At 40.2% G+C, this 26,329-nt stretch overlaps 1 protein-coding gene across 2 annotated transcripts in view; it reads left to right on the top strand.

Moving 5' to 3' along the window:
• Positions 1-26,329, top strand: part of CHN1 (chimerin 1) — a 194,671-nt gene that overhangs the window by 57,388 nt on the left and 110,954 nt on the right. For both annotated transcript variants that reach the window (XM_040971745.1, XM_040971744.1), the window contains exons 3-6: positions 469-507; positions 7,284-7,343; positions 19,312-19,339; positions 21,656-21,769. In XM_040971745.1, coding sequence (XP_040827679.1) covers positions 469-507; positions 7,284-7,343; positions 19,312-19,339; positions 21,656-21,769 — 241 coding nt within the window. The remainder of the gene's footprint in view (positions 1-468; positions 508-7,283; positions 7,344-19,311; positions 19,340-21,655; positions 21,770-26,329) is intronic.

The raw sequence follows: 26,329 nt of genomic DNA, 5'->3' as shown, positions 1-26,329 counted from the left end.
ACTTGCTACTCTGCTCCCTGCCTCCTGATGAATACCACTTCCCCTGGAAACTCCTAGTGTGGCAGCAATAGAGGAATGCTTCATGTTTACAACGAATCAGATTGTTCTCCAATTGGTTGGTCCAAAAACAGAAAAATTCCAGTAGTGTCAAGGATCTTTCAGAGAAATACCATGAAGCCAAAGAAACAAAAACTTGCCCTTGACTCTTGACGATGAGGAAGGCCAACAGGAAAAGTGAACCTTGATGTTTTCTTGCGATAAGCGATTAATTACAGTAACTGTCCTTGAACATCCTTGTAGAACTGAACTCTAAAAACGGGCCAAGTGTAAAAAACCTTTAATGCCTTTGTGTGCCTACCATAGTACTTTGAGCAAGTAGGCCTCAGTAGATATATGTTAAGTGAATTAATGATTAAGCCATCATACTTAAATTACACGTACTCACTAATTTTAATGTTATTCTTTCAGATACAGATGAATATAGACCCCCTGTTTGGAAGTCTTACCGTGAGTATCCAAATAAATTTTCTGGGGTTATAGTGCTTTATAACGAATGCAAAAACATTGGGATTGTTGGATATAAAAATTCTGTTTTGTATCCTTTATTGAAAAACTCTAAAGTTTGAGAACAGCCTAGAAGAAGTAATTGTGGCAGAATGAGTTAGTTGCATGAAACTGTGTAGCTTGCGTGGCTGGGGTGTGTCTGTCCCCTCTGAGCTTGGGTGAATTCCATGAAGTAGAACTTGAGATCACTGGTTAGACATGGCAGATGAAACAGATTCACAGACAAGACAAACAACCAACGATTTGGATCCTGATTCTTTATTAGAAACAAGGGTTATATGAGTGTTGCATGAGGAGGCTATCTCAATAGGATGGGTGGAAGGAGGCAAGGATATGCGGTGTGTAATGATTGCTTTCACATTAAGATAAATATTTCTTTGGCAGACTCTGACTTCTTCATGCTTTATTTTCTCCTTTCTTACAGACTAGAAAACTATTATTTGTAAAGAAATAACCCTGAGAGTAGAAACAGGGTTAATATAGAGTGGTTAAAAAAAACCACGTCCTAGTGAGGAAACAGTACCATGTGTGTGTGTGTGTGTGTGTGTGTGTGTGTGTGTGTGTGTGTGTGTTTTCACTGGAGTCGGGCAAGCAGTCTAAGAAAGCTGCGTTGTAAATATAGATCATTGGCATCTTCGTGTGTTGAGAGTCCCTCTAAATTTTGATGTTTAGAAGTTGCTGAAATTTACTGACTTAAATAAGAACAGTAATTCAGATTCTCACTGGTTTTTATGTTCCCAGAACAACAATTTATTTGAATAGGTCGCCCCTTTGGACTAATTATAGCAAGTGAACATGAATAGTCTCTGAAAATATTCCCGTGATGTCTTCCCTGCCCTGCTGATATCAGTCTTCTTCCCAAACTCCCCGGGGGGTGGGGTGTAGTTGTAAAAGAATTTGGGAAAGTCACATAGGGTCTTGACCTTTTAAAATTTTCACCTCGTGGTCTCACTGACTAGAAGTGTATTTAAAATTCCCTGCAGGTTACGGTTTTTTATTTTTCCTCCCCTTTTGCTCTGTGCTCTACACATTTTAAGTGTAAGAATACTTAGGAAGCCCCTGGCTGTTAGTGATTTTTTTTCCCTTGAAAATATTGCTTAGTAAATATAGTATATACAATTTACATTTTTTGTGTCTTCATACCCTACAGTAACTACTACTTGAACTTTGACAATTTTATTAGTCAGGGTTATAGTTGGTAACAGGTTTTTGTTTTTGCTTTTTTTTTTTAATTACAATTCTGTACCTGAATTTTATAGTTTTCTTATTGATTTAAATTCTGGAACTCTTGACTGTCATTTTAATAATAGAAACATAGAAGATATTAATGAAATAGACTTCTTAACATCCGACCTTCAAATGTAGAAAACTTAAGAATCAGGGAATTTTAATGATTAAATATGTTAAAGCCAGGTGTAAAGATCCTTTTAAAAATAGCCATATGAATTTTTATTACAAAATTGTTGTTAATCTTCTACAGTAAAAGTATGTGAATCTTAAGCAATGAGCAAACATAAATATTTCATTCTTACAATAAATTGTTGCAGTAATTATATGGATTTTTTAAAAAAGATTTATTTTTATTATTTTTTTTATTGGAAAGGCGGATATACAGAGAGGAGAGACAGAGAGTAATTATATGGATTTTAAAATGTGTACCTTAATCACGTGTCCTCTAAATTAGTTGCTACATGTTTGGTAAATCATTTAATGATTGTGCTGCTGAAAATTGAACTGAGGTTCAGTTCAAATTGCCTAAATTTCCAGAGAATGGCCTAAAATAAATAGACCTTGAACTATATGTAATTTTTTAATGATACTTTTGCTCAATTTTACCTGCACCCAAATTTGCTATTTTTTTCTAAATAAAATACTCAAGGCTCTCCCTCTTCATATTTTATATGTGACTTATTTCTACGTTTTTATTTTTAAGTTTTGTTCACATAATTTAGAGGGATGCACTCCCATGTGGACCTCTGATTAGAATGGAGGCAGTCAACTCTGGAGGAAGCTGGGTGGGACAAATGTTTAATTTTCTTTTTTTCCTCTTGTGTCTGCAAGGCAGTATGGGGAGGTGGCCTTTCCTTGCTGTCATGCTACACTGGTACCTGGGGTAGGGGATGGCTATTTGATGTCACCTTAGAGACCACAGTGTGAGGGAAGAGTGCGCAAAGGGTATTACTTGTGTGGTTTTGATAGTTCTGAGAAGTTGCTGGTTTTGTTGCTCCAGGGTTGAGAAAATCTGTCCCAAGTCTTTTGGCTAGCCAAGTCTGCCATAGTGCATTCTCAGACCCAGGAACATGTTGCAGAACTTGGTCCAACCTGTTCTGCTTTCCATCCTCTGATGAGGCAGGCAGTTGACGTCTGTCCCCTGCTGGCCTAGACGAGCTGGCCATCATGTCCCCTGTGTGCGTCTCGGTATTCTGTTCCCTGGCGCAGGCATCAACTACTGAGGAGGCCCAGTCCAAGGTCTGATTACAAATCCTATGATTTTTCCCTGTGGCCAGGGTCTGAGTTTAGCAGTGTAGCTGGGGAGTCCCCCAGGGAAGCTCGCCTGGGCTGACCTCAGACTTACGTGCACCAGCTAGTACAGGGTCAGGTTCGGTCTGTCACCTGCCCCAGCCAGTGCACATATGGGTGGATACAGCTACCTGGTCAGTTCCCCCTCAGCTGCATATCTCACATGAACCAAAGCAAGAAGTGCTGCAGACAGAGCCCAGCCCAGCCAGATCTCCAAAGACCTGATCTTTATGTACAACAGTGGATGCTGCGGCCTAGTTAGAATGGCCCCCAATAACCTCCACCAGCCCTGGTATTTGTACATGCCAGCCTCTGCTGTGGCATAACCCATCCCTTTCAGATCTCGGGCATACCCATGGATGCAGTGGTTTAGCTCAGCTTATCCCATCTCCAGACATGGCCCTCATGTATGCTAATAGGAGTTATTGCTTTATTCAGGCTGGCCCGTCCCTAGCCCTGGTTCTTGTGCTTTCCAGTGATAAGGACAGCCTAGCAGGGGAGTGCCCACAATTCCCCAGCCAGGAACGCTTGGGGGTGCTATGGTACAGCCTCGCATGACTCACACCCAGTTCTGACTTCAGCATGAGAGTCCCAAAGTTTCCCCTTTCAGGCCTGCTCCCAGCCCTGGCTCTTGAGCATGCCAGGGAGTGCTGTGGCTCAGATGGCCTGCCTCCAGTCCAGTTCCGTAACAGGTGCCATAGCCTGGCAGTCCCCAGCCCTAGTTGTTGTGCTCCTTAACAGCTATTAAGGCCTAATAAGGAAGTTCCCAATGTTTCCCTACCAGTCATGTTTCTAGCCCTGGATCCCATGCTTGCCAGTGGGAGCTGTGAACCTACTTGGCATGGTCTACTCTCCATTTTAGCCTTTGCATGTGCTGGTGGGTGCTGCAGCCTAGCCCCACCCAGCCTGCTCACTATCTGTGTAATGTGGTTCCTGTCAGATGAGTTTGGTAGTTGAGCCTGGCTCAGCTTGTTACCACCCCTCCCCCCCAGCTCTTGACATAAACTGGTGGGTGCTGCAACCCCACAGAGGCAAGCCCACAAGTCTTCTACAGAATTTCCCCCAGATATGGTTCTGTTGCATACTGGTGGGTAATTCAGTGTAGCCTGATGTAGCCCATCCCTTACTCTTAACACTTGCAGGTAGCTGACTGTGGCCTATCCCAGCCAGGCATCTCTCCACACCCACCTACACATACACATCATGCTCCAGCTTTTGGGTGCGCCAGCTGTTGCTGTTTAGCGCAGTCCAGATGTCCTGTGAGGGCAGGTTCCTTGGCTTGACCCAGACATGCCCTCTGGTTTCCCCCTCTAAACCATTCTTACCTACCTGAAGTGCAGTGGATGGTCCATGGAAGACCCCAGAAGTCATTCCTCCCCTGCCAGATATGCCCTCAGCTGCCCCCACTTCAAAACGTCCCCAGAGCCCTTACCCAGGCAATCTGCAGCACTCCCTTCTGGCAGCCAGGGTGGTGTGTCCTGGTCTGGCATTTTCTACCTTCCCCACATATCTAAAGAAAAAAAAAGGGCCCAGCGGCATGGCCTAGCAGCTAAAGTCCTCGCCTTGAATGCGCTGGGATCCCATATGGGCGCCGTTTCTAATCCTGGCAGCTCCACTTCCCGTCCAGCTCCCTGCTTGTGGCCTGGGAAAGCAGTGGAGGATGGCCCAAAGCCTTGGACCCTGCTGATTCACTCTCCCATGGCCATGGCAGTCAGAACTGAGCCATCTTAAGCTTCCTCTGGGTCTCCCGCATGGGTACAGCGGGCCCAATGACTTCTTCTATCTGCTATTACTCTTCCAGGCCATGAGATTAGCAAGATATGCCACACAGCAAGCCTCCCCTCCCCATATTGTCTTGTCTTAATGTTTGCTTATCAAATCTGTGTGTATTCACCTCTGACAACCAGATGCTTCAATCAAAATAAGCATTTAATATTCTATGGTAACTAATACTCTTGTTCATTACCATCCAATTCTCAGAATAAGTTTTTGTAGGTGATGGTACTTTCCAAAGCATTTTGTTATTACAGCAACTAATCTTGAGACCCATTAACTTAACCAAAAATGGGGGCTGAACGTTCACCCAGTAGTTACTGATATGGGGGATTGGAGCTGAAGACTCGGCTTATAGATCATGTTTGGGTTCCTCATAAAGAGGACAGACATGTACAGATGTCTTTTGAGTGATATATATGAAATCTCACTGAGGGCCAGACATTTAATTTCAGCATTTTCTCCCCTTCTTCGTCTCAATTTCTGTTACATCATCTCTAATAAATGTTTTTGGTAAAGTAACTCATAATGAGCTATGCATATCTAAGCATATTTTACTGCCTTTCTCAGGAATGTTTATGTACAGGAAGAGTTCACTAAGACTTCTGACATCACTGAGAATTGGCTTGTCCTCACTTTATAAATAACAAAACTGGATGTTCTCATTGCCCCCTCCCCCTTTTAAGATTTATTTGTTTTTATTGCAAAGTCACATATATAGAGAGAGGAAAGACGGAGGGGGAGATCTTCCATCTGATTCACTCCCCAGGTGGCCACAACAGGCAATGCTGCCCTTACCTGAAGGCCAGGAGCCGGGAACTTCTTCCAGGTCTCCCACACGGCTGCAGGATCATCTTTAAGAGCTTTTGTTGTGTACCAGGGACGATTTTTGACCTTTTACAAATAGAAAATTATTGAATCCTTATAGTAATTTATAAAGAAAATCTTGTTATTACCTTTGTTTTACAGATAAATAAAAACCAAGGCACAGTTGCAAAATTGATGGAGTTGCAGTGTTCAGGCCTCATATATTTTGGTTCAGGAGATAAAATTTTTTTTGTAAAAAAATATTTTTATTGAAAGGCAGACAGCAAGAAAGATCTTTTGTGCAATGATTCACTCCCCAAGTTGCCACAATGGCTGGAGCTGAACCAATCTGAAGCCAGGAGCCTGGAACTTCTTACAGGTCTCCCACACGGGTGCAGGGTCCCAAGGCCGTGGGCAGTCCTCTGCTGATTTTCCAGGCCACAAGCAGGGAGCTGGAAGGGAAGTGGAGCAACTGGGATACAAACCAGTTCCTATGTGGGATCTTGGAGGATCAAGGCGAGGACTTTAGCCATTAGGCTACCATAGCAGACCTGAAGATGAAATTCTTAACCACAATAACACAAGCCGTATGTGTGGATGTATGGGACACTGATGTGTGTATCTGTATGTTTTCAGTATTCATGTGTTAAATGTATACACACATATACATAATCAGTGTAATTGTGTCTTAGTGTCCGTATAATATATGGTCTGGTTATATGTATTTGCACATCTCCACATGATTTATTTGAATGACTGTGGTCAAAGGAAGAGTCTGCACAGTGACATCCAGCCTAAATCTGAATCATTCATTACCTGACAGTCCTGGATATCCAGGTAGTTTCATGTTATAGTGACAAAATGTCTGTAATGTTTAAGGATAGGATTAACTTTAATTCAATTGTATATGATTTGATATATACAGAAACAAACTTCAAGAGGCAAACTTGGACATGCAAACACACGTTTTCTCTTAACAATTGCACGTGCTGTTCATTTTTTTTTCATTTTAGAAAGTGTGAAATAAGGTTTGAAGGAGGTTATAGTATAATTTCCACAGATCCATTTTCACATACTCTTAAAAATTATCTACTCTTTTGGCACGTTATTTTGGTATCCGAGTTTTTTCTGTTTGCACTGAGTAAGTGGTGGTAACTTTATGTTCACAATTTTTTTTTAGCGGTGATGATCTTTGAAGATAGATATTTGCAACATAAACATGGGAGAAAGAATTACTTTTAGCCTACAAATCCTAAATTTAGTTTCACGTCTACCTTAAAATATGTATATGTACATATATCTATATATATAAAAAAAACATTATTGCTGTGTATCAGAGATAGGCAAAGAAGTAATGAAGGGATGAGCAGGTGCTGGAGGACGGAGCTAAGTGTCCAGTCTTGATGTGTTGTAAGATGCAGGCCCTCCGGTGGACTGTGCGGTCTGTGTGCTTGTCCTGGACTTCCATGGACTCTGAGTTTACTTGCTTCGCTTCGTTCATAACAAACAGGATTGTACCAACATCATCATGAAGATAGAAAGCAGCCTTTTGTTATTGCAGAAACATAGCTAAGTCCGATATCGGGTAAACTGACACCTTTGTTTCTGACTTCTCACAGTGTACCAGCTGCAACAGGAAGCGCCTCATCCTCGGAGAGTTACCTGTACTTGTGAGGTGGGTGGAATGCAATCATTATGGTGAAAGGCCTGTGGGGTTTCTGTTTCACAGACTTTGACCTTTCTTGGTGGCTTTGTTATCGGTGGGGCTAACCATTTATTCTAGTTAGCATCATAAAATTGTTACCTAAATGTTTTTTTCTTAACATTCATTTCACATGACATAGCTTCCACTTTTTCAGGGAAATAATCTCTTTGGCACAAAGCATAGGAGATAATGGTGTAATTGTAACTGATGAAGGTATTCTTTTTCAGTTAATTTGTGTATTGTCCTTTTATGTATTGTTCCTTTTTAAAATTAACAGATCTCATTTTGAATTTGATTTTCATTAAAAGATTTACATAATGATTTTTTTAAAAAATGAGAAAGACATGAGTAGTTTACCAGAAAAAGCTATGACATGTGAGACAGTACAGGAAAAGATGTTCAGTTTCATTGGTAATAAGTGTGAATTAAAACTTGTGCATATGTGATTTACATCTTAAAGATTGGCGAAAGTTAAAAAAAGGGAACATACTGAATTGGTAAACCTAGGAGGAAAAAGCACTCTGATGTCCTGCTGACGGCAATGGTGCAACTTCCTCACAGTTCTGTTATGCCTGTATACTTGGGTTTACCCTTTGATCGACCAGTCCAAGTTGCAGATTGTTTTTAGTTGCCCATGTAAATAACAGAAAAATGTATGCTTTCACTAAGACGTTCACTTTAGGATTATTAGCAGAATTTTGGAGAAAATCTGAATCTTTAGGCGTTGACTGACTAGTATAGACTAGGAAAAAGAGTGAAGAAGATTTCCGTGAGCTGATAGGAGGTTATTCCCTGATGGAAAGTATGGTCCTTTTGTAATAAATAATAGAAAAATAAGAAAACATAGTTTAATTTTGCAAAAGTGAAGGAGAAGAAGGATGAGACCAGAGACCAGTGGTAGCATGTCGGGGAGAGGTACTGGAGGAGGGGGGGATTTCCCTGAGGAGAGGCTTTTGTATGTGTGGCTGTGACTCCTGAACTGTGTATTTACATATATTCAAAATTTAAAAAATGATGAAGCAAACCCTAAAACTGAAGCAAGTGAAAAAAGGAACTTAATAATCACACAAAAGCTAACTTAAATGGAGCTTAGCAAATCCATAATCACCAAAAAAATACCCACCTAACTTAAATAGCTTGTAAATATGACTCCAGTTGTACGGAATTTTTGAAACCCTAGCCCCTGATCAAAGTTAGAGGAAAACATTTTCAGGTCAAAAACAAGCACAAAAGAGGGCACATCAGCAGGTAGTTGGATCAGCAGGAGAGCAGCCAACTTAAACCTACACTCTATCAGGGGATGTCTAGTCACAGGCAGCAGCTTAATGCACTGCCACAATGCATATTTCATTTGTGCTTGTTTATTTGTTTGCTTTTAAAGACTTATTTATTTTTATTGAAAAGTCAGATATACGGAGAGGAGAGAGAGGAAGATCTTCCATCCGTAATTCACTCCCAAGCAGCTGCAACAGCCAGAGCTGAGCATATCTGAAGCCAGGAGCATGGAGCCTCTTCCAGGTCTCCCAAGTGCTGCCAGTAATGCCAAGAGGCCTGATGGTATTCCTGCTTCCTAGCTTTGACGTGGCTTGTATGGCTGTTGCAGCCATTTGAGGAGTGACTCTGCAGATTGAACATTCATTGTGTCTCACTCCCTATCACTCTATCTTCACAACAAATAAACATTAAAAATTGCAAGAAAATCTTTAGCCACACACAGTAGATTTGTCGTTGGTAGTTGTTCTTGTGTAGTAGCCTTGAAGTTATTTAATATGTAATGTAAGATAGAGAAAATTGGATTTTGAAGAGCCATAATTATTAGGGAACATAATTGGGGAGTGAGGCAAAGCTAAGACATACATTATAGTACTGAATTTGCACTGGAGGTGCTGCCAGTTTCTTTGCTCCCTTCATGCTTAAAAGGTGTTTTCTTTACTGGGTATCTCCAGTCCTGCATTTTCTGCTTTTCTCTTATCACTACTCCCATCAGGATTTTATGAAAGTACCCCTCTAGCAAAGTTACCAGTGACTTCCTTATTTGTTTATTTGGAAGGCAGAGTTAGTGACAGCTAGACAGATATCTTCCATGCAGTGGGCCATTCCCCAAATGGCTGCAATGGCTTGATCTGGGGAAGTCCAAAGCCATGAGCTTTACTCATTATTCCATGGTGTCCCGTTTTCCCTAGATTAAATTTTTACTTTGGGCTCTTCTTCCTCTGCAGCTCATTCCTTCACGTCTGTCCTTTCTGCTGCCTGGGGAAGGGAAGCCCATGACTGTGGTTCTCTGAAATAAAGGCCATCTAAATTCTTTAAATTTTTTTTTTTTTTTTTTTTTTTTTTTTTTTACTTTGAAGAGTTAGACAGAAGGTGAGATGGTGATCTTCCATCACTTCCCAAATGGCTGCAACAGCCAGAGGTGAGCCAGGCTGAAACCAGGAGCCAGAAGTTTCCTCCAGGTCCTTATGTGGGTTGCAGGAGCTCAAGATACTGGTCCATGTTCTGCTGCCTTCTCAGTGCATCAGCAGGGAATTGGTTTGGAAGCAGAACAGCTGACACCTGAAGAAGCAGCGTTCTGACATAGGACGCTGGTGTCATAAGCAGTAGCTTTGTGTGCTGTCCCACAGCACTGGCTCCCAGGAGGGGAGAGTTATTGGTCTGTTTTGTTTTACCAGGACTTCCTAGGTGCCTTGAACAGTACTTGACCTATAATAAGTACTTAATGAAGTCTTCAGTTTTTAAGTGATTGAATGGGAGGTACAATGAGCTTTTTTTTTTTTTTTTTTTAAAGTACTCCATTTTAAAGGGAACACAAATTACTTCATAAGTTTGTGGAAACACGAGAAGCTGTATTTCTGGTTTAAGAGTCCAGCTTATATTCAAAATGGATGTATAATCAACACTGAAATGCAAAAGCTTGCTACAAATGAATTTTAAACAGAAATGAAAAATGACCATTTCAAAAGTAAAACATGGGAAGAAAAGTGGGCTTTTGACTGACAGTACATAGTTGGCTTCAATAATTCAAAAGTGTCGCTGAGCATTCAAACAATGCCTTCCATCTGCAGTGCGTGTTACAAGTGGTAAGCGACATCATCGCAGCACTTGAGATAGCAGAGCCTGACAGCCTTTGTTCCCCTGGACCAGCAGTTGCACTGTGGATGGGGTCAGCATATAGAGACAAATGGTGGCAAAACCACAGTGCTTTTCTCCCACTCTTGCACTGAATCTCACAGCTCTCACCTGAATCCTGGCAGCTCCAAAATGATCCTGGAACATTTTGATTCAGAAAAGTTTTTGAAATCCATGGGTATGAGATTCCTCAGAAAGTTTATGAAAGATGCATATTGTGTAAAAAAAAAAACCATAGATTTTGAAAATTTAGTACAAGGTCCCCACCTCTCTCCTCACCCACACATTCTATCTGCTGATGGAGCCTGCACGTCCCAAATGTTCCCCCTTCCTGTTGTCCCTGTGAGCGATGCTGACCTCTTCTTGGGATTTGTCAGTTACACATTGCTTCTGCTATTTCATGTGCTTTGTTGTGCTTCCTTCTCTGCATTTTGCTTCACTGACATATCCAGACCAAACTAGTCCCCTTGTTAGACCTCTCCCAGAAATTGGCTATCTTGGATGGACTAATGCTACTCAGGTCAGACATTTGCCACAAGGTTGTTGGTCATTAGAAATGTTTCCTCTGAGAGAAGGTTGGACACTCAGGCCTTCTGTGTGCCAGAATAAAGTAGCTGCCCACGGAAGGCACATTCTAAATATCCATGACCACTTTCCCTGAACTGTGTCAAGGTTAGGCTGGAGTATGTCACCACTCCCCAGAGAGACAGATATCCATACTAGTCAGGCAAAGGTAGCCATTTTCACAAACAGTTGGAGTAAGATGCTTGAGAGTAAAATTGGTAACACCTTTTAGATGTTTATAGAAATGAAGATCACCAGCATAACTTCCCACAATACTTACTTTATTGGTTAACTGTAAAATCTCATATTGGTAGTTTCTATTAGTTAACCCCTTCTCTTTAGATGCTACTTAAATCTAAGGTTGAAAAGTACTGAATGCAAAGAAATTTGTTTTGTAAAACTAACATTGTTTTCCAGTGCAGTTTACTGATGAAAGAAAAAACCCACAAATCTTTGCTAAGTTGAGTAACTATTTTTTTTAACTCATTAAGCCAAATATTCCTTATTTGACTAAGATTTGATAGTAAGTAGAGAGTTACACCTGGCATACTGTGAGGATTAGTGGTTTTCTTGGAGAATGACTAGAACACAGTGAAAACAAGTTGTTTTCTTAGTGGCTAAAGCTTCTTTCTAAGCATAATGGAAAATGCTACAGAAAGAGGTAGGAAGAGACATACCTGGTTGTTTAACTGCTATTGGGGGAATAGATTATAACCTGTGTAAATCCAGTAGCATTTTTGAGTCTCATTTTATTCATTTCCCTACAAATCATTACTGGCTCTATGTGGATTATTCCTTCACTGGGTGCATATTGCACTTTCTTAATGTTTCAGACATCTTGTGTTTCTTGATTTATTGATGCCCAAATATTATCCACACTGATAATTTTCATGCTGTATGCATATTTCCATGGCATAAAATGCAATGAGAAACTTAAAATTACTGAACTGTGTGCCTCAGTAGAAGTCTATGCATTGTCCCCAAGTAGCACATCTGATTTTAGTTTTTCATTCTTTGAGCTATTGTGCAACTCTAGCTTGTATGTAACTGTTAACATTTATGGACACACACATTTTCTCTTGACCAGTAGAGATGTGTTCTATTTGTGGAAGCAATTTTGCTTCCATTTGCACGTTCATCTTAAATTTCTGATATATAGATATGTCGTTCTTCAGAATGTCTTTTTTTGTTTTTCATCAAGATTTGTTTATTTTACTTGAAAGAGTTACAGGTAGAGGGAGAGACAGAGTGAAAGAACTTCCATCTGCTGGTTTACTTCTTAAATGCTTGCTATGGCCAGAGTTGGGCCTGACCAAAACTGGGTGCCAGGACCTTTTTTCTTGCTGTCTCATGAAGGTGCAGGGTCCCAAGGTCTTGAGCCATCCTAATCTGCTTTCCCAGGCCATAAGCCAGGGAGCTGGATTGGAAGTGGAACAGTCGGGATTCAAACCGGTGTCCATATGGGATGCTGACACTGCAGGTGGAGAATTAGTGTATCAGCCCCCAGAATGTCTTTTGAACTGGCTTATAACATCTTCCTGGTCCCTGCATTAATTGCAGATTTAAGCACATTTTTAAAAAGATTGATTTATTTTTATTGAAAAGGCAGGTTTAGAGAGAAGAGAGAAAGATCTTGTTTCTGCTGGTTCACTCCCCAAGTGGCTGCAGTGGTCAGAGCTGAGCCGATCCAAAGCCAGGAGCCTGGAGCTTCTTCTGGGTCTCCCACACAGGTGCAGGGTCCCAAGGCTTTGGGCCATCCTTGACTGTTTTTCTCAGGCCACAAGCAGGGAGCGGGATGGGAAGAGGAGCAGTGCCTATATGGGATCCCAGTGCATGCAAGGTGAGGACTTTAACCACTAGGCTACCTGCACCAGGCCCTGATAAATAATTTCTAAGGAGAGACTTGTAAGATATTTCTGTTTCTGTTTCTTCTTAAGATTGTTTTTCTTTGTTTGAAAGGCAGAGTTACAAAGAGTTACCTTATATCCCCTGGCTTACTTTCAAATGGCTGTAATGAATGCTATCGGCCATGCTAAAGTCAAGTCAGGAACTTCATCTGGATCTCCACGTATGGCAGAGGGCCAAGGAGTTGGGTGATCATGTATGCTCCCAAGCACATTAGCAACAAGCTGGACAGGAACTGAGCAGCCAGGGCTGGAACTGGTGCTCTTATGGGATGCTGGTGTTGCAGAGAGCAATTTAAACCACGCTGCCACAATGTCAGTCCCTATTGCTAATTTTGATTTAAAATATTGGAGTGTATATACAGAATTAATATGACTGTTTTTCTAAGTCATGAGGCAGTGGCAACAGCTTTTGTCCTCCTTTTCTTCCTCATTGTTCTCCATTTTCGTCCTACCTTACTTTAAAAATATAGGAAATTATTTTAAAGTGTTCACTGATTTAGTAGACTTTAATTCAGAACCATCATCATAGGAAACCAATCCCAAATGTGTAGCTCTTTCCACTAGCAATCTACAGAGCAGTGAGCTATTCTGAGAAAACAATACAAGCAACAACAACTTGATACTTGAAAGTGTTCGGTTTATGTACTACCTGAAAAAAATATATATAAAATTATCCCATAGCCTATATTCATATTCTCCAGTTTGACTATCCTCCTAAACTCTTGAAGGAATGTTGTCTCCAGAATCTTATGTTAATGATCCTAAAAAGGTGGAAACTTATTCCAGGTATGGTGATTAAATGTGGGCCCTTTGGTGGTGATCAGACTGGATTGGATGATTAGGGTGGAGCCTGACTGGCTCCTGGTGCTTCTCTAAGGAAATGGAGAGAGACCGCCACAGGCAGGACAGAGATCCAGACATGTTCCCACCAGATATGGTCCAGCCGGTGGGGCCCTTGCCAGAGGTGGCACCATGATATTTGGACCTTATATTCCAGACTATGGACTAAAATAAACCTCTTTTCTTAGTAAAATAGCCTGCTTCAGATAACTTGCTGTAGTCATGAAAAGCTGACCAATACCTAATACCTTCTGTGGTAGGTCCTAATGGTTTTTCCATATTCCCCGTACACCTGCACTGTGTTTTCATACCATGCCTGTTCTTTCCCCTGGTGGCATGTGTTTACTTTTTTATCTGCCTATTTTATCTGTTCTGATATAATTTAAAACTTTTTAAAAAAATTTTCCATGATATAGTTCCATAGGCTCAGGGATATTCCCTTCCACCCTCCCCATTCCCCCATTTCTTCCACCTCACGGCTTTCCCCCATATAATCACATTATATCTCCCCCTGTAGCAACAGTCCCAAGCCCATCATCCTGCTGTTTAAGTGTATCATGACATTGTAGTTGTACACAAAGGTAGAAATTCCCCAAACAGTGCTCAAGTGAAGTTTCTTACATGTACGTGTGCAAGGATTCCCTCTGGAGTAAATACTAAGTCTTTGTACATTTTTAGAAGGATAAGCACTGCTAGATTGTTCTTCTGAATAATATTTTTTCATTTAATACCCTAGAAACTTAAAATTCTTAAGTTTAAACTGAATTTTTCTCTAAAAAGTGAATTTTGCTGTCCAGCAAATGTGTGACCCCACTCTCTAAATTCTGTACCTAAAAATAGTATTGCAGTCATTATAGCTGTAGGGACCAGGCCAACTGGCCTATTTTTAATGGTGAGTTTTACGAACAGATTATGGAGTAAGGCCAGTCAGGTGGAGCACAATTGGAGAAGATAATAAATGATCTGAGAACAACATCAAGTGACAACAAAGTGTTTGTGAAGGATGAGTTGGTGAAGTCTAATTGTTACTAAAAGTTAAAATCCTGACTGTATTAAACATGTGTCAAAATTTTGTTTTCACTCATTAGACCTGAGAGCACTAGGAGGAAGTTGTAATTCAGGCAGATGTTACAGTTAGCAAAGTCACAACAGCACAAATTTATATGGATTCAAGCAATGTTTATGAAGATTTTTTTAATTTGAAAGACAATTACATAGAGATGAGAGATCTGACCATTGGCTTACTCCCCAAATGGCCACAGTGGCCCAGGGTTGTGCCAGGCCAAAACTCACAGCTCAGTGCTTCTTCCTGGTCTTCCACATGGATGCAGGAACCCAAGTTGGGCCATCCTCCGCTGCTTTCCAGGACATTAGCAGAGAGCTGATTGGAAATAGAGCAGCTAGGTCTCAAAGTGGTGCTCATCACAAGCTGTAGGCTTCATTATATTGTGGGCTCCAAGGAGTATTGAAAAGCACGTGGAGCCAAAGCTAGTTTTTTTTTTTTTCACTAAATGTAGGGGGAGAAATAAACCAATGTGAAAGAAATTTGTCAGTTTCCTACAGCATGAGAGTTGCAGTAACTCAAAGTGTGCTAACTAGAATCTGATAAACTATAAGAATTGATATAGGTCATCCGTAGTTTTTCACTGAAGCTTTTTTTTTTTCATTTTAATGATTGTCTAAAATTTCCTGGAAACATTGTCATATCTGGCTGACATGGGAGCTAGGCTGTGGGCAGAACTGAGGGAGGGAGATGATTACCCAAAAGACAGGCCTTAAGTTGCTATGGGAACTGCCATATTCAGCCTCACTTAGATGAGTCAATGTAAATTACCCAGAGGGTTTAGACCCTTCTTGCTATTCCATAGAACTCTACTAGTTGAACAGTTACCCAACTTTGATGCTTGAACGAGTTACCCAACTTCCTGATGCTGTGTCTTCACTACCGAATGATGTAGCTGTTGCACTACTAACTATATACCCATGAGAATAATTATCTGCATGTTAGAGAGATCTTACCCTCCATATCCATGATAGCACTATTGCAAAGCCAAGTTATGGAATCAGTGGAGGTTGATCCATTGTGAATGAATAGATAAAGAAAATGAATGAAGAGTTCTGTTTATATACACTTGAAATATTGTGTTTATATACACTTGAAATATTAAAGTTTTTTTATCACATACCTTCCATAACAGTGTTCAGAAATGTTTTTGCACTGAAATCCTTTCTAATTTTTTTTATATTTGTTTTTAATGTTTATTGGAAAGCCAGATTTACAGAGGAGAGACTAAAAGATCCACTAGTTCAATCCCCATGGCTACAACGTCCAGAGCTGAGCCGATCTGAAGCCAGGAGGCAGAAGCTTCCAGGCCTTCCATGTGGGTGCTGGGTCCCAAGTTTTTGTGCCATGCTTTAGTGCTTTCCTATGCCATAAACCAGGATCTGGATGGGAAGTGGAATAGCCAGAATATTAGCTGGTGCCCATGATGAGATCTTGGCACCTACAAGGTCAGGATTTAGCCGCTGAGCCATCATACTGGGCCCGAGTAATTTTTAATTCTGCTTTTTCAAAAGATTTATTAATTTTTATTGGAAAGTCAAATATACGGAGAGGAGGAGAGACAGAGAGGGAGATTTTCCATCTAATTCACTCCCCAAGTGATTGCAATGGCCAGGGCCGAGCAGATCTGAAGCCAGCAGCCCAGAGCCTCTTCCAGCCAAGTCTCCCATGCAGGTACAGGGTCCCAAGGCTTTGGGCCATCCTCAACTGCTTTCCAAGGCCACAAACAGGGAGCTGGAAAAGCGGAGTAGCTGAGATTAGAACCAGTGCCCATATGGAATCCCTGGTGTGTGAAAGACAAGGACTTTAGCTGCTAGCCTATCATACTCAACCGTAATTCTACTTTTTTATAACAGTTTTTGTAGTACCCTCAAGTGCTGTATATTCCAGATTGGATGCAGCTTTTAAAAAAGAAAATCATGTCATTTGTAGGACAAAGATGTACCTATGGAACATTCTATTGAGTGAAATAAGCCGGTCATGGAAGGATAAATGCTGCATGATGTCACTAAGATGTGGAATCAAATTCCAAACTTCTAAAAGCAGAGAATAGAAAGTGCTGTATTGGAAAGTAGTGGTGGGATGGGGATTGGGGAGATAATGGTTGAAGAACACGAAGTTTTACTGAAACAGGAGGAGTAAATTAATGCAGCATGGCTACTGTAGTTAATACCTGAAAATTGCCTCAAGTAGCTTTGAAAGCTTCTGATCATAAAACTAAGATGATGGGATATGAAATGTATGTTTTTTTAACAGACAGTATTGATATATATCAAAACACCAAGTTCTACACATAATATGTATATATATGTTACATTATTACATAGCTCATTGCAAACTTAGGTGTCCTTATTGTCATGATTTGAGCATACTTACTATGAATTGTTTTAAGATTTAAATTGAAAGAGAATGGCCATTCTACCATTCTATGAGGAAAAACATAGTTGCATAGTATGTGTGGTACAGGGCTGCCACCTGCAAACCCAGCATACTCCCTGCGTGCCAGTTCCAGACCTGGCTGCTCCACTTCTGATGCAGCTCTCTGCTCATGTGCCTGGGAAAGCAGCAGAAGATAGCCTGAGTTCCTGGGCCATTGCATCCATTGGGAAGACCCAGAAATGGCTCCTGGCTTTGAACTGACCTGGCTCTGGCCACTGTGGCCATCTGGGGGTGTGAACCAGTGGCTGGAAGTTCTCTCTTAAAGATTTATTTTATTCTTTGAAAGGCAAATTTTTACAGAGAGGAGAGATAGAGATGATCTTTCATCTGCTAGTGCCCTCCCCTAGGCATCTCATTGGCCAGAGCTAAGCTGATCCAAGGCTGTTAGCCGGGAACTGCTTCTCTCTCAAGGGTGCCTCTCCCTCTGTCTCTGCAACTGTCTTTCAAATGAATAAATCTTTTAAAATGTGTTTCTTAGGTTGTCACATAAGCTTTTTAAAAGATTATTTGAGAGACAGAGTTACAGAAAGAAAAGAACACATACAAGACAAAGATCTTTCATCTACTGGTTTATTCTGCCAATGACCATATGACTAGGGCTGGGCCAGAGAGAAACTGGGAGCTTTTTCAGGGCCTCCCACTTGAGTGCAAGAGTTCAAGTGTTTGGAACCATTTCTCCTAGTCCACTCTCGGGGAAGTGGGTTGGAAAATGGAGCAGCTGGGACTCTATGAGATACTGGTAATTTAATCTGCTGTACTATAACGCTGGTCCCAATATATGCACACAATTTTTTCAATTAAAACTAAAGGCAAACTTGACCCTAAGAATAACTGACAGTGATAATGCTGTCTTATCAGTATGAAGCACAGTAATCTTGTCTTACTGTGATGACTAAATGACCTTTAAATACAGTCAAAATATGTATCAAACACCAAGAACTTGTTAGGTGGGGATTGTGATGTCACTGAAGTACCTCCTAGAGACAAGCTTATTTTGCTCCTTTGATTTCACAGAGCTGATTTCTTGTCCTGCAGTACCAGTTTAAATGTCATTTCAGCCTTTCCTGATCACCCAACTCCCTTTTTACCCATTCTTGTCTTCCTTACCACTTCCTGTTTTCTCCTGATATTCTTTAAAAAACTTATTGCACATCTTTCACCATTGCAATGTGAATTCTAAAAGAATCGTGACCATTTTGGTCTTATGCAGTGATATTTCCCCAAAGAAGGAAAAACACCTGTCAAGGCTTTGTCTTTGAGTGGATGAGGCAGTGCTGTATCTTCTTGTGCACTCCAGTGAAAATGCTTCAGAATCTCTTCTGCTGGCACTTCCCTTAGCTACAGCATGCATAAGTGGTGTGAGAATCTGGGAGATTTACTGAGGAGAGGAAAGAGCCAATGGGAGAAGAGGGCAAGGTTATATCGAGATGGTAACAGGATTGGAGAAAAACTAGTCTGTTGTGACAGAGAAGTGACATCAAGCTTTTTTTTAAAATCTATTTTACTTCTTGAATAAAGTGCTGCATTTTTCATTGTCTTTAAATGTGAGAACTATAAAGTTTTAGTTTAATATAAGCCTTTTAGTGTGTCCAGCATTTGACATATAAAACAGGTTGGGAGTGCAGACTTTCGATATAGTGGTTAAGTTGTTCACAGTCCATGCTGGATTGCTTTATTCAGATTCTGTCCCTACCATGCACAGAAGATCTGAATGGGGTTCTAGACTCCTGGCTTTGAAGGCATTTGGGGAGTGAATGAGCTGAAAGACAGTTTCTTCCTCTGTGCCTCTTGTTTCTCTGCCTTTAAAGTGAAAAAGGAAAGAAATGAGTCTAGAGAGAGTAACAAATCAGTTCAGATGATGCAATTAAGATACTGTTAGGAGTAGGAATATAATTCCAGTCCTGTTTTCAAAAAGTGCTATAGTTTGCCACATATACAAAATGTTATGTTCAGCACATTTACATTTTTACAAATCTACTTTTCTTTTTCTTTCCAATAGGTAGAAAACAGACCAAAGTATTATGGAAGAGAGTAAGTATGGATTATCAGAAACTGTGTATAGATTGGCATATGTAAGATGCAAATGAATACTTGCAGTAAAAATAAAAGCAAAGTAAAGGAAGTATTTAAATTTCATATGTGTTTTTCTTAGATATAATGGTTTTATGTAGTGATGAAAATATACATACAATAAACAAATATAAAGATGAAGGAAATAGCATGGAAAAATGAATGTGAAAAATGTTAATGATGCAAGCCATTTGAGGATGTAAATCATCCTGAATACATTTGAAGAAACTATTTTCATGTGTGCATGTGTTTTAGGTATCTGTGGAAACATCAGGGAGCTAGCGCTGTGATTTGGCAGATAAAACCTCTGCTTGTGGTGTTGGCCTCCCACATGGGTGTTGGTTCCTGCCTGCCCTAATTCCTATCCAGCTCCCTGCTAATGCACCTGGGAAAGTGGTGGGAGATACGGATGTCCTCACCAGCATCTTAACCACTGGGTTAGATGCTGGCTGCTTGTGAGTTGTTCTAAGGCTTAAATTGAGGGTGGCATCATGGCATAGCCAGAAAAGCTGCTAGCTGCCGTGCCAACATCCTATGCAGGTGCCAGTTGCTGGCTTCTCCACTTCTAACTCAGCTCCATGATTAATGTGCCTGGGAAAACATCAGAAGGTGGCCCAAGTGCTTGGGCCCTTATACTCACATGGAGACCTTAAGGAAGCTCCTGGCTTCCCTCCCTCTGTCTCTCTCCAGCTTTCCTTCTGTGTACTTTGCCCTTCAGAGAAGTAGATAAATCTTAACAAGGAAGCTTGAGTTTAGGGAGACCAAGCCATTTGTATTAGAAAGAATGTCAGAAAATTGCCACTTATTCCTTACAAGATTCGTAAGTTATTAATATGCCATTTCAGGACCTTAAAATGTCATTTCAGGTTAGCCTACATTTAGATACCTGAAAAAAATGCTCATTAAAGGATTAAGCAGAGAAGTCAGTCTACAGAATTGCATGCACTGAATGAGCGTTCAAGCCGAGTAGTTAAGGTGCCCATGTCCTAGACTACCTAGACTACCTAGATTAGCTCTGTAGCTCCTGACTCAAGTCCCTGGGTTCCTGGCTCAGATTTCTGCCTCCCAGCCACTGGGAGTATTTGAGAAGTAAATCAACAATGGAAACTCATGTCTCTCTGCCTCTAAGATGAGTAAATAAAAATACGTATATTTTAAAATATAAGTGTATAATTCCAGATTCAGATGACTATTGTTTCATTCATGCAAGAAGTTGGGGTTCCTTTTAAGCAGTGAGGAAAGATTTTTCCCTGTACCAAGCTAGGTTTGAAAGTTAGATCTATGACAAAATGAGCAGAATAACAGAAAACCAAATAAACTCATTAAGTTTTAGTATCCACACAAGGCTATCATAGAAAAGATTTTTTTTAAAAATCTGGTGAGAATTGAGAGCTTAGTAGCGCAAAGAGAGATATTTACCACTTATGAAAGAGCGAACAATTATAGCAAAAATGAATGGACCCTTAGAAGAATAAAAGGAGGTATGCTGATTTGTGACCAGAGTGTGTAAGATGTGAACTTTCAATTTCTTTTCCTGTAACAATCTTTGCAAGCTTGATCAAACTCCCAGAGAGGATATGGGTGACAGCTGAGTTCTTTTAGAAGCTCTGTGTTTAGGCAGATGTAAGATTTCAGATAAAATCTCTCCCTCCATTTGCTATTTTTCAAGCACTTTGAGCTCAAAATAATGAATACATAGTATATATTGGGGTAGTGTATTACCACTGGCTTTTTCTTCACATTCTTTATGTCTGATTGTTAAAGGTGAATATAACAGGCATGTGTGAGGAATGTTATTGGTTAAAATATTTATTCTTTCTGCTTTTTTCTTTGGTAATCAAAGATAAGATTTTAGCAAAGATTGAAGGCCAATTATTCAGTTATTTGCTTTTGGCTTGAGAATTCAGTAATGCAGATTATGCACATTATTGGGTGATCATGCCAATTAAGGACTACGCAGAGTTCCGGAAAATTGTCAGCATAAAGTTGAGCCAAATTTTGTAGGAATGCCACTAGTGAGAAGGAAGGAACTGGGAGACATTTCTGTGTATTGTTTTGTAGCAAGCCCATTAGGCCAAATGGCTATGTAAGGGGAGAGCTGTCTTCTCTACAGAGTGGTGGTCAGGCTTTCCTGAAGTGGATGTGAATTTTGATTGGTTTGGAGGTTGAGAACTAGATTGGATTCGACCTTGATCTGTTCTTAAGAAGCTGGGCAGTGGCCCAGCAGAGAGCAACATAAGCACAGTTAAACCCAAGTGCTGTGCTTGTGTTCCGTAGGTTCCACGGCATGATCTCCAGAGAAGCAGCTGACCAGCTCTTGAGCGTGGCTGAGGGGAGCTATCTCATCCGAGAGAGCCAGCGGCAGCCGGGAACCTACACTTTGGCTTTAAGGTTGGTCTTGGACCTGCAATTACAGCTCTACTGCATGTAAAACCCCCTTAAAAATTTTAAAGTATCCAACATCTAATTGAATTGCTTCTTGTTTATTTGGGACCTAATCACCATTTTAATAGCTTTGAGACCGTTTAAAAATGCCTCATGAATGGTAGTGTGCAGTAATTAAGAGTTGAAAAACTTCCAAAGCATTTTTGTTATAGCTGCTTGCTTCCATCCCGTTCTATCCCTTCTCTCATTTGTTTTACTGTTTTGGCTTCCATCTATGTCTAAATAAGGCAACAGACTAATAGGAAAGAAAAGTCTTTTGTTAAATCATAAAGCCAAACCCAAGGTCATTTCTCTTGGATTGCCTCTTTGTTGAAGCAGCTTTTCTTGGGTGGGAGCTCTGTGCTTTTGCTGTCCATAGGACTTTGCTCAGTCCTTTTGGCTAATCTTAACCTTAGACTGCAGTGCCCACAGACAAGTATTTCCACTGAGCCAGCAATAATAGCCCAATAGCAAGAAGAATACAATAGTTTGGTTATCCTCATGAACAACTCTGTAAAGTTATCCGAAACTTTAAAGGTGAAGAAGTAGAGGACCTGGAAGTTGAGTCATCTGGTCAAGGACATATATTTAGTAAGTTGTGGGCCTGGTATTTAAACCCAGACATTCTGGCTTCTGAGTGTGTTTTGAATTGATCTGCTTTGCTGCCTCTCCAAAGGTTTAGAATCGTTCTCCGTTAACTTTATTCATGCCTTCATTTGTTCATAAATACATTTGTCTGTTCTTTGGAAACATGTAGTTTCCGAACATGTAGTAACTTCCTAAGAAACAGGTCAGATTGATATAAAAGAATTGATATAAATTCTTTTGAAAGGTAAGAATGAAAGATGGAGAAATATGTTCATTTTTGAGACTAACATGTCCATTCCTTCTCTGAGATCACTTAGACTTGCTCTTGTCCACAAGATTTAGTGTTATTCTTCCTGATAACATGGGAAGTTAGCTTTCTATAGCAAATTATAAATTGTCACTCTGCTTTCTGTGACTTAATTGTATTAGTCTTGGGGTTTACCTTGAAGTATCCAGGAGAAAGAAAATCTGGCCCAACAATTGAATTATCTTTTGGTTTTATCACTGCTTGGACTCAAAGACTACGGTTTTTTAATGTTAGTTTTGACACCTTTCTATTCTGACATTCAGTAATTTTAAAGTTATTCCAAAAATCTGCAGCGCTGCATTTCCGCGTAGTCTGGTCATCTCATCGTCTGGGTAGAAAAGCTTTCATGTAAAGGCTGGTAGACCAGAATAAGGGACAGCCAGCGGTATACAATGAGACAGAATCCTTCACAACACCCTCTTTTTCTGCCTTTTCTTCAAGATCACACATAAATATAATAACTGGAAGTTGAGCTTATCTTTGCCTCATTGCAAAGTTTGAGTGGTCTCCATCACACTATACTGCCTGTCACTTTGTAAGGTGGACATCACATTGTTTTTCCTGGCTGACACCCAATATTTCCAACTTCTTACCCCGTTGCATTTAACTCACAACTTTCAATTTAATAATCACTTCTTGTCCACTGTGATCTAGCAAATCTTGGAATAAGAATTGGAGAATACTAACCATTAGCTTGAGAGGAGTATTTTCAGTTCATAGGTGCATGGGGGATAGCAGCCTTTGTTGTTGAGTGTCTCCCTAAAAATATTGCTTGGGAAAGAAACAATAATGAGTAAAAAGTGAAAAAGTGGTAATAGGTAAAAGAATTTGTGCATATGCATTATGAGTAATTCATGTGCTGAAATATTGTATTTTCCTTATTTAAAGTAGATGTAAGGCAGGAAAGTGTCAAGCAGAATATGAAATTGAGTTTGTGTTGATAAATGTATTCTTTCCTGACACTCCAGCTTCAGTGATGATTTTTCCAATTCATGTCAGTTTGTTTGGTTTTTCATGTAATGTGTTAACAATGTGGGGATGGCCAGATTGGTTTCCGGCCATCTATGTTCATTATGCAGTTATCGTGCTGACCAAGGCCTCTAAAATTAGCAATAAATCCTTAAACTTCAATTCTTCAGTAGATCCCTCAACTTTAATAAATTCAAAATTGAGCTCGTCACTTTTACTCCCAAATAAGCTTTAATAGTTCTGTTCACTTTATTAACTGGTAGACACTATTATTCAGTGCCACAAGAAAAAATCCAGGAAATCATTTTGTTTCTTTTTTTTTTTTTTTTGAGGTTTACTTATTTTATTTGAAAGAACTGCAGAGAGTCAAGGAGAGACATAATGAAATGTCTTTCATCTGCTGCTTTACTTCCCAGAGATCCTCAATGCCACGAGGTTCTTTCAGGTCTTACCACGTGGGTGCAGGGGCCCAAGGGCTCGGACCATCCTCTGCTGCTGTCCCATGCCATTTAGCAAAGGGCTGTATCAGAACAGCTGAGACTCAAACCAGCAGCCTTACAGGATGCTGACTCTGTAGATGGAGGCCTTATCTACTGTGCACTGCTTTCTCCTCATCTCTAGTAAAATGTGTGTAGGTTCTAGCATTGTTATTTTGAGCCTCTTACAGTATCCTATATCAAATACATATTTTTGATGTTAAAATTGCTTAACATTTTATACTAAAAAAAATATGAACTTTGTAATCCCACCCTGTAGTTTTGCTTTTGTGTTTTGGAGCCATACCTTACCTTTTGTATTTCATACCGTTTCATAGCCTTTGACAGCCCTGGGTCTTGTACCTATATTATCTATTGATTCACAAGACTTTTTTCTTACACTCATCTCACATACCCAACAATATTACTCCTTAAGTATTTTTCTTAATTTCCCTGTTTTTTCCAGCTGTTAGAAAAGGCTGCTTTCTGGACTAGTTCAATAACACTTTTGAAAGAATCCCTTGGTCCAATCTCATTCCTTCTAATGAATCCTGTATAGAATTATTAGTGATCCACCTTACAATCTGATGTAGTAGCTGTAAGGTTGTAGGGTTGACCAGGCTGCCGTGTTTGCTAGGACATACCTCTTGCTCACACTGGCATGTATCCTCTGCTTGCAGGGTCTTGCTCCCACCCTGATGAGCTTTGTGTATGCCTTGAGGTGGTGTTTAGGGGAGTGTGTATTACACTTACACCAAACCAGCACTAGCTTTCTGCAGTCAGCAACCAGGGCATGGCATGACAGGTCTCCTGTGGGTAAGGCTTCCTTTGCTTTTCATCTGTGTTTTCTCCCTCTTCCTGTGTCTACCTGAAGTTTAGACCAGGCTCTGACTGGCTTTTCTGTTGATCCTTCATTCAGGAATCATGACTTATCTGGTGAGTGTTTCTGGTATTGGGTGAGGAGGGGTGCATATCACACAGGTGAAGAAAAGGCACTATCTTAGCCATTGGATCATGATTCATGAAGTATTTCATGGGAATTTCAGAGTTGTCTGTGTGTTGACTTTTTATGGCATTTTGATTAGCAGTAGCCTGAACTGACATAGCAGACATCAAATAAGTATACTGGAGGAATTTTAAGATTTTGGTAGAGGGGCCTGCATTGTGGAACTGTGGGTTAAACCAGTGACACTGCCATCCTAAATGTGTGTCAGCTCTAATCTCAGCTGCTCTGCTTTCTTCTGCTCCTTCCCAGTGTGCCTGAGAAGGCAGTGTGAGATGGTCCAGATGCTTGGCCCCTGCCGTTCTATTGAGTTCCTGGATTCTGGCTTTGGCCTGGCTTGGCTCTGGCTGCTGTGGTCATTTGGAGAGTGAACCAGTGGATGGAAGACCTGTCACTGCCTATCAAATAGATAAATCCTATGGCCCAACCCAAAACAAATTTTTTTTATGTTGAAAGTGTTCTTTTATAAGGTTTTCAGTAGTAAGGGAAATAATCCTTTTAAAAATATATTTCATAAAGTATGATACAATTCTTCTCTCTAGGAAAATGTTGGGTTCAGGTTGGACATTTTCCTTCGCCTATCTGCTAGTTCTGTTACTGTCTTCTAATTTGTCAAACCCATCCAGTGAGTTCTGATTTTTAGATAACTATTATGTTTCAGAATTTTCATTTGTTTCTTGAAAAAGGTTTAAAAAAAAAAGGGTAAAACGATTAGTGGAGAGGTAATAAGCATGATCTTATGAAATGATGTTTTAAATGTTTATCTGTTTTCTCATCCTCCCCATTATACCTGATAAAATATAAATATTTCTGAGTGTAAGTAGAACCATAAGAACTCAGAAATAATTTTTCACTTTTTATCAGAAATTTCCATGTTATTTAATGGATTTGGTTTAAATGTACTAAGGCCTTGACTGACTCAGGAAATATATTCATGGCATTTTCATCCTAAAGCTTGTTAATTTCCTGTGTTATCGGATGGTATAAATTGGTGATTCACAGCTGAGCGTTGGATTCTCACTGTTACTCCTCCTAAATCATCCATTTAATATAAGGTACACTTGCATGAGTTTTGTTCAAACTGGAAATATTTTATAAAATCTCTTCATGGTAGTGCTGCACATTTACTAGGACATAGGACTAAAGTTACATGTTGTTATGACATGTTGGACCTGTCAACACTG

Source organism: Ochotona curzoniae, unplaced genomic scaffold, assembly GCF_017591425.1.
Source record: "Ochotona curzoniae isolate NIBS_2020 unplaced genomic scaffold, NIBS_Ocur_1.0 contig_2210, whole genome shotgun sequence".
Classification (NCBI taxonomy): Eukaryota; Metazoa; Chordata; class Mammalia; order Lagomorpha; family Ochotonidae; genus Ochotona; species Ochotona curzoniae.
The sequence above is the reverse complement of the archived record's forward strand: the minus strand, read 5'-3'. Positions and strand labels throughout refer to the sequence as shown.